This window comes from Lepisosteus oculatus, chromosome 5 (assembly GCF_040954835.1).
Source record: "Lepisosteus oculatus isolate fLepOcu1 chromosome 5, fLepOcu1.hap2, whole genome shotgun sequence".
NCBI lineage: Eukaryota > Metazoa > Chordata > Actinopteri > Semionotiformes > Lepisosteidae > Lepisosteus > Lepisosteus oculatus.
This window is the reverse complement of record NC_090700.1, coordinates 9,544,324-9,560,973: the sequence shown is the minus strand read 5'-3', so window position 1 is coordinate 9,560,973 and position 16,650 is coordinate 9,544,324. Positions and strand designations below refer to the sequence as shown.

Here is a 16,650-nt window from a genome sequence, read left to right as displayed (position 1 = left end):
TTCACAGAACCTCGCCCAAAAAAAAACAAACACTGCACAAGGCGTTTTTATGACTCTAGCAGCCGGTTTGTATTAACCAGACTCTACAACTACAGTATGACACTTAACAGACAGAGTGGGGTACAAAGCACATTGAAAAATACTAAAATATTTCAGCATCTGCAGCATATCCATTAATGCTGTGGATATTCCATTAACATGGTCTGAAAACAGGGATATCCAAAATGTGAGACAAGTGTCATCCACTCAAATTGCTATGGCCTTTCACAAACTATTTTTTCCAAACGCTTTATGGTGATGGTTTAGCGTTTCAGATACTGCTACATCTTCCCACATCTTTCTGCCGCCTCTAAAGAAAATATTGGGTTCAAACAGAGAGGGGTGCCTCTCTCAGTGAGAGAAAGTGTAAAAACCCTGAGGTTAGATGTTCCACCTTCATACGATCAGGACCGCTGCCTGGAACTCATTCCATTTTATCTTCATCCCCTGAGCTCACAATAAAAGTGAGCTGCTTTTATTTGAACTGTGGTGCACAGATTTAGCATTTCTTTCAAGATCAGGTTCGCCGTGCCTTGGAATGTCTTTTTCTTTTCTCATTTTTGGACCTTAAAAACAAGCCACAAGGCTAAAAAAATTACAAAAAAAACATATTGCTGCAGGCACCTTTAAATTAATTCGCTTGCATCCACTGCGTTTCATCAATATCCAGAACCATAGTAACAGCCTCTCTGCTGGAATGCTAATTACACTCTGAGCCTCCAGCAACAAGACAATTAGAGCAGCATAAATCCCTTTTCTATTTTTTCTAGCCCTTTTTCTAAAGGCTCAGCACATTAAGACCACGAAAAAGAGGTGGAGGATGATGAAAATGATCAGTGGAAGTCCTCTATATTTCCTTGCCTAATAAATGAGATAGTGGGAGGTGTGGTGGGATAAGGTTAAGGCGATAGAATTAAACATTTCCTAGGGATAGAAAACTAAATCCAGGATAAAGGTAAACTCAAGTCTAGCTTAATGGTCATTCTGAATAATGAAAATAACTTTTATCAAGCTCTGTGTGAACACGCATACAATACTATTTCACACAAATGAACAAACTATTTATTATAGTTGTTCTGATGTAATGTAGGCAAATGGCTGGGAAGGGAACATTTTATCTTCTAGCTTAGAGATATTTGCAAATATGAGAATACAGCCATCAGCAACTGCGAATATGTGTGAAGCAAATCGCTATTTCCAGCTCGGGAGCACAAGGCCCAGGTAACACTTCTTTCTGATGCACTGCAGATTTGTTAGTCATGGATAAAAGAAATTTAATCTCATCCTTCGGATTTATCCAATTATTTATTGATCCGAGAGCTTTCATTACTGAGGTTAACATCAAACAGCGGGATTCAGATGGATGTTATTTATGCTTGGAGAGCTGCATCAATTTTTTTTTTTACCTTAATGCAAGGAAATAGTCTGATACAAACAGGGTAACTGGGCTTATACTACCTCATAATGTGAAAGGCAGAGTAAACAAGGGAAAGTAACCAATTTAAGGGTCACCAGCCTAACTTAGTCTACAACTATTCAGAACAAACTGGAATTACATTTTTATCACCAGGCAAATGTTTTTAATGTCACCACTAATGCACAACAGACCACCATTGCAGCAGTCACAGCTACACAGGGAGGTACGGTGATTGTGCGCTTCAGAAAACAAACTAATTTTAGACATTAGATTGAGGTCAACAGCACACTTCTATCACTAAGGAAGTGGAAGTCAAGTCCAAGGAACAAGATACAACTTAAATTAAAACTAAGCAGTTAAAACAAGATATTTCATTAAACGTCTTTCCAGAAGTACCTTGTGCTTAAACTACATGTAAAATACAGTGGAACAGCTTGAACTGGAAGCTCAATGCCGGATTAAGCCTCTTCCCTAAATTATTTACAAAACCAACTATTTCCTAAAATAGAAAATATCCCTTCATTAAAAATAATATCACAAGTGAGATTAATTTTACAGCATTTCTGATCACTGCTTCCAAAATATTGATATGTAAAGTGTAATGCAAATTTTATTTATGAATGGCAGGGTCAGGTGCTTCATTACGGAAATTTTCTAATGTATGCTGGTGCTTACCAAATAAAGTATCTGTACACCCTACAGGACATAATTTAAGTCTGCTCACTAATCTGAGGAAAACATTAAGTTGTAAAACATGCAAATGTGAAATTCAAGATGGAAAAGTAAACTGACGTCTCTTTGCACATGATGGTTTTTAGTGCATGAAAATGTACTGTTCAGCAAGTGGATAATATCCCATAATTCCCTTTTTCTGTGACCCAACTAGCAAACTTAATTAAAACGGAGGTTTGAGATATGTATTATTAAGTCCAGCGACTTGAAATGTCCTATAGCACTAACCATAAAATTGCAAGACCTAAATGGTTTAAATTAAGCAAGCATTCTTTTCTAACGCGACCCAATTATTAAGCTATGTTTTCTAGTAAATTGATGAGAAGACAGGCCTTTAGAATCCTTTCCCTACATATACTTCTTTAGACACAAAAGGGTTTAGTCGAGATAACCCTACAATATATCGACACCACCCACAGACCCACAATGCTTCAATCCTTTTTTGTAGCGTGATTGAACCGGAGTTTTAACGTTCCTCCAGACACCTTACTGACAAAGCAGGAGTCATTCGCATCCAGGCTAAAAAAAAAAATCATAAGGCCAAGCTTTTTATAGCTATTCCGCAGAAGCGCCATCTACATTGCACTAGTCATGTTTTAATACAGGTCTTTGTAAAAATATATTTATATATTTTGGACTGAGGATGACATTTTTCCCCAGCTGCAAAAGAAAACAAATGAACCCATTACATGCCTAACACATAAATCATTTTTTGCTGACATTATGTTTTATCTTTCAAGTCACAGAAAGCAGTAACCTTTAAAAAAAGCACATCCAGAGGCCCTTTTCAGACGAAATCCAGCCTTTCCTTGTCACATTCTTATTTATGTACTTATTTACCACAGAGCAGCAAGACATGTAGTCAATTACCAATACGATCTTGAAGCAAAGTGAAGGGCACAGCCTGCAGAATGAGAAGTTCTGCATTTCCTATGATTGTGTGTGGTGGATTTTATTATTGGCTTGCTTTGCGTTAATTTGGTATTGGTTCAAACTGATATCATGCGTTAACTACATGTCCAACACAAAGACAAAAAAGGTTCTACTCTCGTTTCTGGGGAAACTGAAACACGCAAATTCTAAAGACAGAATAGTAGTGATTACCCTTCTGGCAAAAGAAATATGGCTCAAACATACATTTAAAGAATACTTTTAGCTCCCGTTAACTTCAGACTGGTTTGCAGATCTATCCAGGACATCCAGAAAAACTGACAAAAACTCATGCACTTCCAAATAAAACCTGCCTTCTATGGGAACAGTCGAACAGCTTAACTATTGGCAAATAATACAAATAACACAACCAAATGAAAGAAAAGTCACACCCACACTAACGATGCCCTGCAATCTTTTAACAGTTGAAGAATGCTTTGATAAACTGATGTCTTTCGGCTTGCAAAGGCTAATACGTTCTGAGACCTTACAGCTAACAGCAAGTGAGACCCAGAGAGGCAGCCCGTTGGTGAATCCGTTAAGCAGATGTCTGCAGACTGACAGGAGAGGTACAGACCCGGAGGAGGTAAAAAACAACTCCAACAGCAAAAATCTGAAAATAGCTAATGAGGAGCACGAGCGCCAGGGAGGGTGAGTGAAGAGAACAGCAGCAGAACACGAGGGAACAAAGCAAGTCCCTCTCCTCGACACGTGACAGGAGAGCTGGGGAGAAGAGAAGGGGGGTAAGGGGAGGGCAGTACAATCTCCCCCTAGTCTAGTGCCAGTTCCTAAAGTCAAAGAGGCCCATCCGAAAAGCATTCACTGAAAAGGAATCAGTCACTACCCCTGTCAGGACTGAGGTTTTCAGTGCTCCAGCATACTAAGGAATGATTCGCCAGCTCTCAGCTTTGAATTAAGCACAAGTAAAGTATAATATAATATATATATATCAAGTAATAGGTTTATTCCGTGCTGAAAAACAGAAGAAAGAAAACACAACGTTTCGGCCGTGGAGTCTTCTTCAGGTGTCCTGATGAAGGCTCCACGGCCGAAACGCTGTTTTCTTTCTTCTTTTTTTTTTTCCAGCATGGAATAAACCTATTACTTGTTCCTTCGCAGCCTACGCATGCTGACGCAGCTACCCACCTGAACCAATATATATATATCGCTCTTCAAATATCCTAAAGCAGTTTAAGCGTCTTCAACATCGCAGCATCGCCCATATAGCATTTCACATAGAGTCAGCAGCAAGCTCAGGTAAATCCTCAGGCCAAGTGTAATAGTGAACAAGAATATGGAAACCCAGCCCCCGTGAGTACCCAGTAGTAAAGGCCTTGAAGAAACTCATTCATTCGTCTGATCTAGCACTAACCACCTGGACTGAGGGATGCAGTCGTCTCCTCCTGCTGCCCTCTTTTCCCCCCCAAACTTAAACAGGAGCTAATAAATCATCCCTGGCCTTCCACACCATTAACATTCCAGGCCTGCCTCAGCATCTGCTCCTGAAAGGAGGTCGACAATCAGCCAGACGCCAGGGGGAGACAGAGAGAGAGAGATGCTGCAAAGAGTCAAAGAGAAAGACGCACAAGAGCCTGCCCACTCTATATTCAGGTCACCTCACTGAAGGGTAAATGATAAGCAAAAGTAATACAGTCAGTATCTTACAGCCGCCAGAGACACAACCGAGTAGGCAAGCAGCAGGAATCAGGTGTCATGGGTCTGTAAACACGAAGAAAAATATTTACTGCTCACCTGGTCTAAATATTATGCGCAGAAATGACTTTTACACTCTGCAAGAGCCAAGTGCACAGCTGTACAGAAACATACTGCTGACGAAATCGAAAAAATTAAGCAAAACTGAAGTCAGATCTTTCCATCAGGAGAAAAGGTCTCTTATACAACACTAATTTTTAATCGGAGAGTTTGTGCATTTATTTTCCAGTGGACTATCTAAACAAACATATCAGACACTGCGTGATCTTAAATTTAATGGGACAGCTTCTGCAAAACCCTGATACCTATACTATATGGGGGGGAGCTGTTTTCTAAAAACTCAGCTGCAATCTCTGATTAAAACTATTGTCGAACAGTGACATTTGTAGCTCCACAAAATTCCTCTAACTACAGAACAGATTATATTATATAAAAAATGTTATCAGCTCTTCTTTGCACTGTATCCTAGTTATAATGAAGAAAAATACAATTAACAGTACTGTGCTTTTTTCTAAAGCAGAGGGCACTATTGCAAGTCTACTAAGCACTACTGAAAGCAAGGAGGCCCTATTGTCTTACAGCACATTACATGTTTAATTTCTTAAAATTAAGCCTTTTGCAAATAAAAAATTGTATGCCACTATACTTGTAAATAACTAGGCATGGTATACTCTATCACCAATTCCCTGTTATCAATCCATACCAATGTAGGAGACCATGTAAATGAGGCCTTTGGGCAGAATCTGTTTCACAAAGCCACACTAACAAACTATCTATGTGAACAAGAAACTCCTATCGTCTTACCAGAGGACTTTCCATCACCTCTTCAGTACACCAACCCAGACATAAGGCTCAGGTTTTACTGAGGCACACTACTTTCAAAAAAGTTGTTTCTATTAATTAATTAGACTAATTATGGTATAATGATGCTCAAAATGGAATACTTCTTTAAAATATGCCACACCAGAAAAGCACAAAAGCAACTGCCGCAGTTTCTGCTGCTGAATGGCAGAGATAAGCTTTCCACGGAGCCCACAAACCTTATCAGAGTCAGGCACAGCAGTAAACGGATTTGCACTTCACAGGAGAAGACATCCATAACCTGGATTAGTGAAGAACTGTGCTAAGCAATTTGAATCCATCAGTCAATTTATTTACATTACGAAGTTAGCGTAATTACGTTTGACAAATGCTGTAATCCTCTAGATGCAATTCACAGGGCCAGAATGCAAAGGACGTTTTTGTTTATGTGAAAGTTTTTTTTTAGGAAGCTTTAAAAATGTTAAGATGGGGAGACAGTGACGTATGTTTCTGTAAACCCAAATTACGGGTTTACACATATCATTCAAACTTTATACTTGTATTAGAAGAAAAAATAAAGTATAACACAAGAACAGAAGAAAATAAATAGGGAGTTCATGCATCTCCTGCAATATTTGGAATGCTCAACTCAGGTTTAATCAGCAAACTAGTAAAATCTCCATTGGTCAGAAGTAACATTACCGTAAAGGCAGTTACGATTTCAATTTCTGTATTTGTAAATTGGACTTTTTTAGCATCTGAGTCACTCTGAATTTATAGAACAGACAGGCAAAGCATACTACAGCATTCTTTTCAAACTATAAACTCCTAAGCAGCTTAATTAAAGATTTTGGTGGTTCCTGAAAGCCCCAAAGAAAAGATTGTGAGATGTTACCCTTTTAGAAATAACAATGTTACAAACACTGTATTCAGTTTACCAATGTTCGTTATAAATCTTCCCTCTGATATCCCCAAATATCCTCTCGACCTGGCCTTTGCCATCACACGCAAGACAGCGATTCCTATCAAATCCCTCCAGTGTCACTTTGTTTTACTCTTCAGGTCCATCTCTCTCAACACATCTATTACATGCAAGCAATGCCCTTTAGCTTCCAGTAAAGTCTGCTTGCTCTCCAGAGATATTCTCCTGCTCAAATGTCATTTGTTTTCTGCTGCAAACAGCAAGAGCATATACAGCATTTCTGAGCTCGGGCTTACCAGAGCATTACTCTATTTCAGTATCAAGTGATTTCTGTGGATTTCTGTAGATTTCTACGGAGTGCACATGAAATAATTCAGAATTCATCCAAGAACGTTCTGCTGTGTTTAATGGTTGAGGCGTTTTCAGTTTAGAAAAAAAGATCTGCAGTGTCATGAGTCAGTAACTTGGTGTATGTATATGTCACATACCGTTATATACAGTGGATATTTGAGGTACAGTATGACCAGGTAGCACAGTGAAGCTGCGGTTAGCATTAGTGGTTAGTGGTTAAGTGGGGCACTAGGTTCAACTCCAGACCAGGGATGCTATCAGAGGAGGTTGTATGTTCTCCCCATGTTCGCGTGGGTTTCCCCTGGACGCACCAGTCTCCTCCCCCCATCCAACGACATACTGGCAGCTTGTTTGGCTTCTGGGGAAACTGGCACTGGTGCGAGTGTGTGTTTGTGTCTGTGTGCCCCGCCATTGACTGGCGTCCCAGCCAGGGTGTACCCTGCCTTGTGCCCACTGCTTGCTGGGATAGGCTCCAGCTCCCCCGCGACCCTGAACTGGAAGAAACGGTCAGAAAATGGGTGGCTGGATGAAAGATGTGGGCGTGATGCACAAAGTGGATGCCTACTAACCAGAGCCGAAGCAGGATGTGGACCCACCCAATGGAAGAAAGTAAAGATACAAGACTGAAGTATTTCAATGAATGTGCTTCAATGAAACAGTGGGCAAAAGGGATTCTTTTAATATTGTCACACAAGACCTGATCGTGATGGAAAGAGTGGGGGGGAGGAATGAAAACAAATGTCACTAATCTTCCTAGGGATATTTATATGTGTTGATGTGTGACAGGCAGCATGTCAGGCTGTGTTATGTCAAGCTATGACATTTAATGAGAGTCTCATAACTACAGCAATCCTAAAATGCTTGAGGTACATGGAAATGCTTTATAGACATCTATAGATTAAAAACTGGGCAAAACGCATTGAAGTGTTTTAGATCTATGTGCAATGTATCCTGACAGGATCTATTCAGGTAAAATAAGCATCACTTGGAATCCTCATTCAAAATGGCATCCATCTGACTATGCAGATGTGTCTAGAATATAACCCTCCCTCACTCTGCTCTGTCTGTCAGGCAGGATCATAGGCTTGGAGATGTTATTAAACAGGTTCCCCATTGCTACAGTATGAAAACATACCACACTTCAACTCTGTGGGAGTAAAGCAGAAAAAAAAGCAAGGAACTAAGTGTTGCTGGTAAGCGCATCAGTGGGGGAGTTTTTTTTTAAAGCTGCTCCATATATGTAATTCCCTAGTAATTTAGTCAGAACTTCGAACTTGGTCATGGGGATAATGGGAAGTCAAAGGCAAACTCACTTAAATGGACCAAGATAAAAAAGGATAGGACATAAGGAGATACTGTACATAGACGTTTTTAGCTCTAAAGCCTTTCTTTAAAATAAATAGCCAAAAAACAGTACATGGTGTAAAAAAGGGCAGGACTGTACATGAACTCTGTGAGTCTATGGGTATATGGGTATATTCCAAATGTACTGTACAGTAGGCGCTGGTACACCAGCATCTGGAAAATACATGAAACACTTAAGCGGAGTACGGCAGTCCTTTGTGTGAAGTCCCAGTGTTTCACTGGGGCCTGAATTAAACAGGGGAAAAAACACATCACATGAGAGTTTAATACGAGCTGAACAAGGATTTTAGGGTGATCCACTAAAACGCTCCTAACGGAATCTTTATTACTCCGTGCACAAAATGGACCGAAGAACCTGGCCGCCCACCACAAACAAGTAAAAGGAAAACACAGCAGGATACACATAAATTTGTCTATACACAGTCTGCATACATGCATGCCATCCAACACTGACTATGGTTTTCCTGAAGGAAGGAGTCTGTGCTTTGAAGATTTAAAAGATTCTAAAACCCCTTGAAAGGTTGAAACACATAATGAAAATCTCAATTTGCCCTCTTCAATTTTTGGAATCTCCACACCACAAACTCCACACAGAATGAGACGGTATGAGGAAAGCTGAGGAGATTCTCACCTGTGTAGGTCATGTTCTTAGGATTTCCATAAGGAGTCCCAGGCTGTACGGGACTGTAAACTGGGTTCATAGTGGAAGACAGTCTACTTTTGCTGAAAGACAAAAAATAAAAACAATTACTTATAGATGAAGCCCAACATATTATATAAGCATAACTTAACAATGAGGTAAATTATCTCTGAAAACATTAGCCAATTCCTTGTTAAGAGGTTTGCAGTCCAAAAAGATGGCCATCACGATAACACCTCAGACTGACTTTGTCCGAACACCCCAACATTACAGACATGCTCTCTAATGGTCAAAATGTTAGGAATCCCACCAGATCACGTTTGGCCTCTACTTAGGTTGACTTCTGGGGCTGTAAGGAGGGTAGTGGTAGTAAAAATGGGTGGGTTGCCCATCTCACTATTAACACCACTGGAATCTAGACTGTTCCAGCCAGGAATGATAACCAACTCCTCCAGCCAACACTTGCAACGGGGGCTATTCACTTACATGAGGATTTGGAACATTTGGGCAAAATACTCATTTTAACACGGTGGAGTGAAACGACACATACTTTAGATTTTATCCTTCAAGGCACACACCTCATATAGAGAGATTTATTCACCTGTGTAATAGATAAAAGACTGTGAAAAACAGCAAATTTCAGATACAAATGTAAGATGTAAGATTTTAGCAAATTGAACTGTGAATATAAACAATTTATACATTATACATCAACATGCATAACAGAACCACTAAATATGTTAAGTCTGTGATGAGGTATTGTAAAGTAATTGGAACAATGTTTCTGCAACAAACAAGGAAATATTCCCTTTTGCTTTAGCTATGTTGCCTGCCCTTGCTAAAACGTAATATTTCATTCTTCATAACGTTCCTTAAATAAATGGCTCCACAGGCCTTTGCCAGTCTTTGCCAATTTGACTGAAACTTGCTCAATGACTCCCCTGAGGAGCACAGGAGAGGAAAATGCTTTTTTTTTAATGAAGCACAGCAATTCAGTCGTATTAAGCAAACGGATTCTTAAAATAGGCCTAACATATCATGTGATTTCCCGATTTAAAAAAACTATTACTCAGTCTGCCATTTAGTATTAACTGATATTACTGAATTGTTGAAGAACCCAGCTCACTTCCCTTGTATTAAAAACTAAAACTACCTTTCAGTGCCTCATTCCTTCCCCCTTTTTGTTCCTCTATGTCAAACTGATCTCTGACCTCACCAACTAACACAAAGTCAACACCAGCAAGGGGAGTGTGCTCATTTTAACACAGAGGCTTGAAATCCCTTGGCTTGTATGAGCTACTCCAGCAACTGACATTAGGGCTAATATTCTTTTCCCAGTCACTTCACTCCCCAACTGCTCTATGACAAACACTGCAGCTTCACTGACATGGCAGCTTCTCTTGAGCCCTGTGTGCTCTCCGATTCTGCACATGCATGCCGCGGTAATTATCTGAAATCTGTCTGTGGAGACCCTCCATTGCCTAGCAGCAACTATGGACCATCATAACACTGAACTGAGAGAATGGCAGCTCCCTCCATCTCACGTTTAACACACAATATACCAGGTCCTGCCTTCAATGCCAGTGAATGCTGTCTGCACGATAAATTTTAATGGACTGAAACTAAGAATTAGTCACTTTCCATTATGAACAAATGTTTAGTGCTACATGTTAAAAACCTTAAACATGCACAAGTATATCTAGCTTACAAAGGCTGTACCTATACTAAGAGTCGAATTACCCCAAGAGCAAAGAACAGCTAATAATGAAACCTACACATAATGGAAAATTAAGATGGTCCGTATGTATGCGTGTGTACATACGGACACAGCATCACGCTCGTTTCTGCCAAACGAAATAGTAACCATCCCAGAACCTGGTCCAAAGCTTATTCTTTATTCTGACAGAAAAGTGGCGATCCTATGCACCGAGAAAGCAAATTAACGGGAGAAGAGAAACTGGGTCTTTCCAGTCCTACATGTGAAAATCAAATAGGATTCTGGATTCACCTCTCAAAGGAAGAGTCCTGTCTACCCCTCCCCCACACCCCCTCCCCCGCCACAGGAACTATGCCGTGGAAACAGCCACCGAGAACAGACTGGCTGCTCTTTACCCAGGTAGCAACAGTAGCGGAACATCTTGCCTTCGCCTCTTACCAAGAGCAGAGAAACTTGTGCCATTAAAAAAAAAACATGTTGGGTATACACTGCAATGCCAGTAAAGACTTAGTGGCATCTCCGCTGGCTTCAACGAGACAGAACTGCCAAACAAACACCTTCACTCGTGCACTTGTGGACCCTATGAAACCAGCCTCCATTGCAGTTCACTTCCCTTATGTTTAATGTTAAATTTGTATTTTTTCTTGTAAACAGTGAAACATTGTTCTCACTGTATATATTTAACTCAGGTGCCAAGAGAATGTCTTAAAAAAAAACAGAGAAGGCTTTGAACATTCTGTTTCTATGCCTTAAGCTATTACCTAACATGCAATACAGATGTTATCAAAGGCAATCCTTGTAGAACTCCGTCTTTTAGCTTTATTTGTAAAGTCCAGTGCTAGTACTTGCCTGCCCATTGCGGCATATACTGTATATTATATATTACATCTGAGCTATCAAAAATTGAGAGGAGCTTAGTGATAAATCCCAGACACCATATCACTGTCTCAAATGCAGTCCATCAGTTCCAAGATTCCTAGATTCTGCCAGATCATTATTTTCATATGCTACGTGATGATAATGCTCATTTACTGTATAAAGTGTTTTATTTCTTACCAATACGTGCCACCTGTATTTTGGTCTCAAACTGGTGTTTTGTTTTTTTTGTCGTGAACTACACCACTGAGACGCAGAACAGCCACTCTTCGCCTTAGGAAGAACCCTTACTTGAATACCAGGCGTTCCCAAGCTTTAAATAAACGGATCGCATCTGAGATTTTTTTTTAAGTTGTGCCACCTTCAAATGCGTCTCGCACATTAATTCATATCGGCCCATTTGTTTTACAATGAAACACACAGACATTACATGTTTTTATGAGAAATAGAAACAGATGAACAGAATAAGCCAAATGGCTATTACCTGTAGCCTTTCTGATGTTTAACATGCACATATTGCATTATGAAGAATGTTGGCAACTAATGCATCTTCACAATGGTGGTTTATAAGACTGCATTATTTAACAAACCAATTAAACAATTTATAATATTGCTCCTAATAAAGAGAGCAGCAGAAATGCTCCATAAACTATATTTGACATTATCCCTCCTCACGTCCTTTTAGATTATAGATATGGGAAAAGTGGCTGCTGGTCTGTTTTAAGATCACAGATGCATATGCAGCTGAAATAGCTTAAACACTGAGCCACAGACACGTGGACTGCATCAGGATGTGTTTTAGACAGAGGCTGAAATGGCAGAAATGCAGCCACTGAGACCATTAAAGAGCACATTCCTGCAGGACTCAAGAGTCGGTACTAACATAAGAAATGAGTACCAATAGCTCACCACAACAACTGTTAAAACTGCTGCCACTACTCAGCAGAACAGAGAATATTATTTTTTTGGTCAAAAACAGCATGTGACCAGAAAGTGATAAAATAAGCCTTTGCTTTTTTGGGTTCTGCTTTGGAATTTAGATGTAGGAAAGCACATTAAAAGATGCAGGTGATGCGACACACAAGCTGAGCGTTCTCCGATCTTTTCCTCACTAATACGTCACTAATACTGCAAAGTATTAATACAAGTACACCCTATGGAACTGAAGCAGCTCAAGGCTGAGAACAGATGCTTGACTTAAGAGACAGCAAACCTATTACAAAACCAAGCCCGAGAAATTCCTTTACCTGGACTGGACTAATATATCCACTAAACCACATCTTCAGAGATATCACCCTTCAAAGTCATTTCATTGTACTGCATTATTACAGCGATAACATAATTCCTCTTCAGAGCCAAATTGCAATCAAAATGAATCGGGCTGTCCCCTGGGATGCCGACAAGAGTTTTGTGTCAAAACTATCACATTATCCACTAAAAGCTTTGCCGCAGAAGCTGGGAAGTGTGTAAATGGTTCTGTCAATCAATTCTCCGCAGTGAGCCAGCCACCTTTCCCCACTGGTGAAAGAAGGGGAAAGTGATTCAAGGACATTTTCGCTTCAGTGAAGAGTTGCTCTGAAGGGCCCAGACCTACATTAAAAGATGAACAAATAAAACCGCTGACCCCCTCATTAATAGATGATGAGGTCTTTGGGGTCAACTGTTTTATTTTGAATACATCATCATTTAGTTATAATTAATCCTTTGTCTATGTTGCAATTCTAAATGAGGCAATACACACTGCCCCCTAATCTTCCTTTCCTGTGTGTTTGGCAAACACAGTGTGTTTTTGGCCTGAGAGCTACAATAATAACAGACACTGCAGACAGTGTTAAATGTGACATCTCAAAAGGTCCTACAACCCTAGAAATTTAGCCTGGCATCTTTACCACATTTGGTCAGCATTTGTAAAAATATTTAGCTTAAAGGAAAAATTAATTTGTATTCTTTGAATAGACACAGAAATCACTATGTTATTGTTTTCCACATTCATTTAACAGAACAAACACAGAGAGGAAGGAAAAAAAGGAAATACAGAGGAATACTGAATCCTTTTTCTCCTCTCTGGTACTGTTAACAGTGACAAGACATAGGACAGACTTTGGATTTCAACACATCTGCACATTGTTTTTGCTTTATGGATGTGATGAAGTTTAAATGATAATAAGTACATCATATCTGCACACTGAATCTATACATAATACAGGAGGGAACACGGTCAAGCAGCAAATACATTCTAACACTTAAGGCTGCATTTCTTTTTGCAATTTTATTGTTTGTTCTACTGTTATCTCAATTGTAAGGTAATTTGGACAAATGCATCTGCCCAGTGAATAAAAATAAATACTTTAAGCTGTTAAAAGTTAAAGATTTGGGTTTTCTGAAAGAGTGGCTGTAAAGCTGATAAGCTTTTGATTGGATATTTATTTCAGCCTTGTAACAAAACACCTTTATTGTCCACTGCTTTTGCCCCAAATTCAAAGTTGACATATTAACCACCTCAAAATTCAGATGCCAAATTTAACTAGTGTTGCGGACAAACATTTTCCTGATAACCTATACACAACTGCGTGCTCTTGTTTCAGTTAAACAAAGGGACTGTGCAATATTAAAAAGAACAGTCTAAACACAAAGGTAAAGCCTCAAAAAGGAAAGAGCAAAACAGACAACGTTGCATCTGGTAGCTCGGTCTTATTCACTATGCATGGCAGGATGCAGTAAATGGGCAGAAGACTGATTCTCAATAATCAAAAACACAACACCTGTGAAACAATTCAAGAGCAATTGAAGGTGCATGAATAAATACAGTTCTGAATGCACTGCTTTCATGAAAAACTCAAATAACTGAAAAGGGGCGAAACAGAGGTTATTGCACGTTCAGACCCTTACGTTACTGATCAGAAAGATGTGGCAATAAGACATTGCAACCCAAAGAGTATTGTGTAAGCAGCACACAAGCGTTTTACAAGTTCTGCTGCAGCTTATTTTGATATGAAACAGACATACAACATCCTGTGTGTGTGTGAAAAAAATATATATTTTATTGGGCCCAACCACAACGGCACCATAAAGCAGGCAAGTTGATTCAAGACATTCTGACCAGACTCATGTCTATGTCATTGCAAACAGTTCACCTTTGAGTCAGTGGTTTTTTGTGTATCCCAACTCTACAGAGTGACCACTCCAGACGGCTGTTAGATAACTTCCCAAGCTCTGTAACAATGAAGAAATACCATGGCCTCTACAAATATCAGTATCATTTTCCATACAATTTTCACAGATCACAACTTATGGAGAAAGTGCTCATATCAATGTAACTGAAAGTAGTTGACAAAAACAACAGAGCACTTGAGGAAAATAGAGGTTATGCCTTCAGTTCGTTTAGCACCAACATCCTGGCAGTGAATAATGAACCCACAAAATAAAAATAAACACATGGACACTTAAAGACAAATAGAACATGTTTTATGCTAAGCAGACATGAAAACTGCACTTAACACACAGGAACAAAACAGATCAGTTTAAGGCATACATAGAAAGAGTCTGTTTATTAGAAAAGATCATCATTCTGACATTCAAGGGCATGGCTTGATGGACATGGTGGTTTCTTTCCTTCTTTGTAATAAGCCAACTCATCCAGCCCCATCATCAGCAGTGTTGGACATCAAAGCATTTAAGTAGTTCTACACTGACCTCTTCATGTTTTGACAGCTTTCAGGTTGGTACAAGAAACTGAATTTGTCAGTAGAGTGCCCGCTTGCCATTCTTGGAAAAGCTAAGGTAGGGAATGGATATGCAATCTGAAAAATACATCAAGAGTTCATTATTATAATGGACATCAAAAAGAAAAAGAAAAAATAAAACATCTAGCGTTCAACGTTGGTTCATCAGGGCTTCTAATACATTACAAATACACTGACTTGCATTACCTAAGGTTTTAAAATCCATTTTCACTCTGTTAACTCCCAAAGTTTAATTGGCACAGGCTGTGAGGTGATTTTCCATTTCTAATATTGGCCCGTGCTAAATTCACTGAAAAACAATGGATGGAGCCATAATGGACACCTTCTTTATTCGATGGAAAACAGAAACTCCCTCTCCTGAATTTTATACCATTCACAGGTCACTGGCATGTAGCCGCAGTTCTAAGAACCTCCTGATGTGCACATAGCCAAGTGGAGACTATTTAGCCTTGGATCCACAAGGAAGAAAGTCTGCAACTGGAAAGGTCAGTTGGTCTGTTACCTGAGTGTTTTTTATTGCAATGTCATTTGCAATAATTGCAATAATTAGAACATTTGAAAATGAACATTTGTGAGTTAACAAGATTTTAATACCTTGGGTACTTAAACCATGACATTAGAAACAATAAAAAATTCCAGTGCTTTAAGCTACAATGCTACAATAGTTTTTTCTACATGGTCCTATGTCTTTTGTTATGAGATACCCTGAACAACACTATTTCTTTCTGATATTTACATCATAATTCAAGCACTGTCCATATCATACTGCATGAGGACTGCTCATTAAAGTGATCCTCCAAGAAAAACACTTTAAAACCCACATGGAATCAAACATGTTCATGAAGAGAAACTCTGCTGCATTGCCTCTAAAACATCTTCCAAACTGCAGCTTGCCTACAAACAGCCCACAGAACGCAATATACATGAATGAACAATTTAGTACAGATTACATAGATTGCCTTTAAACAAAAATGCTGGAAAACAAAAACATTAATTCACAGCAAAATATGTCATGCAGTACATATTGCAAAAACAAAAGTATTCTTTATTCATAACTGTTTTTGTTTGGTTTTGCATGGAATTATCAAAACAGAAATATGTACTTAAGCCAAAACAGCAGATTTGGTAATAGCAGTAATCAGACGAGAACTGATGTGCTAAAGATGTATATAGTTTTTTTTTTAAAAAAGAACTCAGACTTTAAGCAACATAAGTGCATGCAGCATGCTAAGATTTCAATATCATAACACCTAGAAATTCCAGAAAGACATTAGGTCACATTATACAGAGACAAAAGACATTACAGTATAACTATATGATCAAAAACAGACATACAGACATTTGTATATAAAAACAAGTCTTAGTATAACTACAACTACACATATCCTAAAATATTGCTATACA

General features: G+C 39.1%; 1 protein-coding gene across 6 annotated transcripts in view; it reads right to left on the bottom strand.

Moving 5' to 3' along the window:
* fam168a (family with sequence similarity 168 member A) overlaps window positions 1-16,650 on the bottom strand; it is a 62,997-nt gene that overhangs the window by 27,305 nt on the left and 19,042 nt on the right. For 5 of the 6 annotated variants that reach the window (XM_015341550.2, XM_015341551.2, XM_015341548.2 and 2 more), the window contains exons 2-3: window positions 15,197-15,303; window positions 8,902-8,993 (exon numbers count right to left, since the gene is read on the bottom strand). In XM_015341550.2, coding sequence (XP_015197036.1) covers window positions 8,902-8,993; window positions 15,197-15,267 — 163 coding nt within the window. In that variant the 5' untranslated portion in view covers window positions 15,268-15,303. The remainder of the gene's footprint in view (window positions 1-8,901; window positions 8,994-15,196; window positions 15,304-16,650) is intronic. The other variant, XM_006627802.3, reaches the window with a different exon arrangement.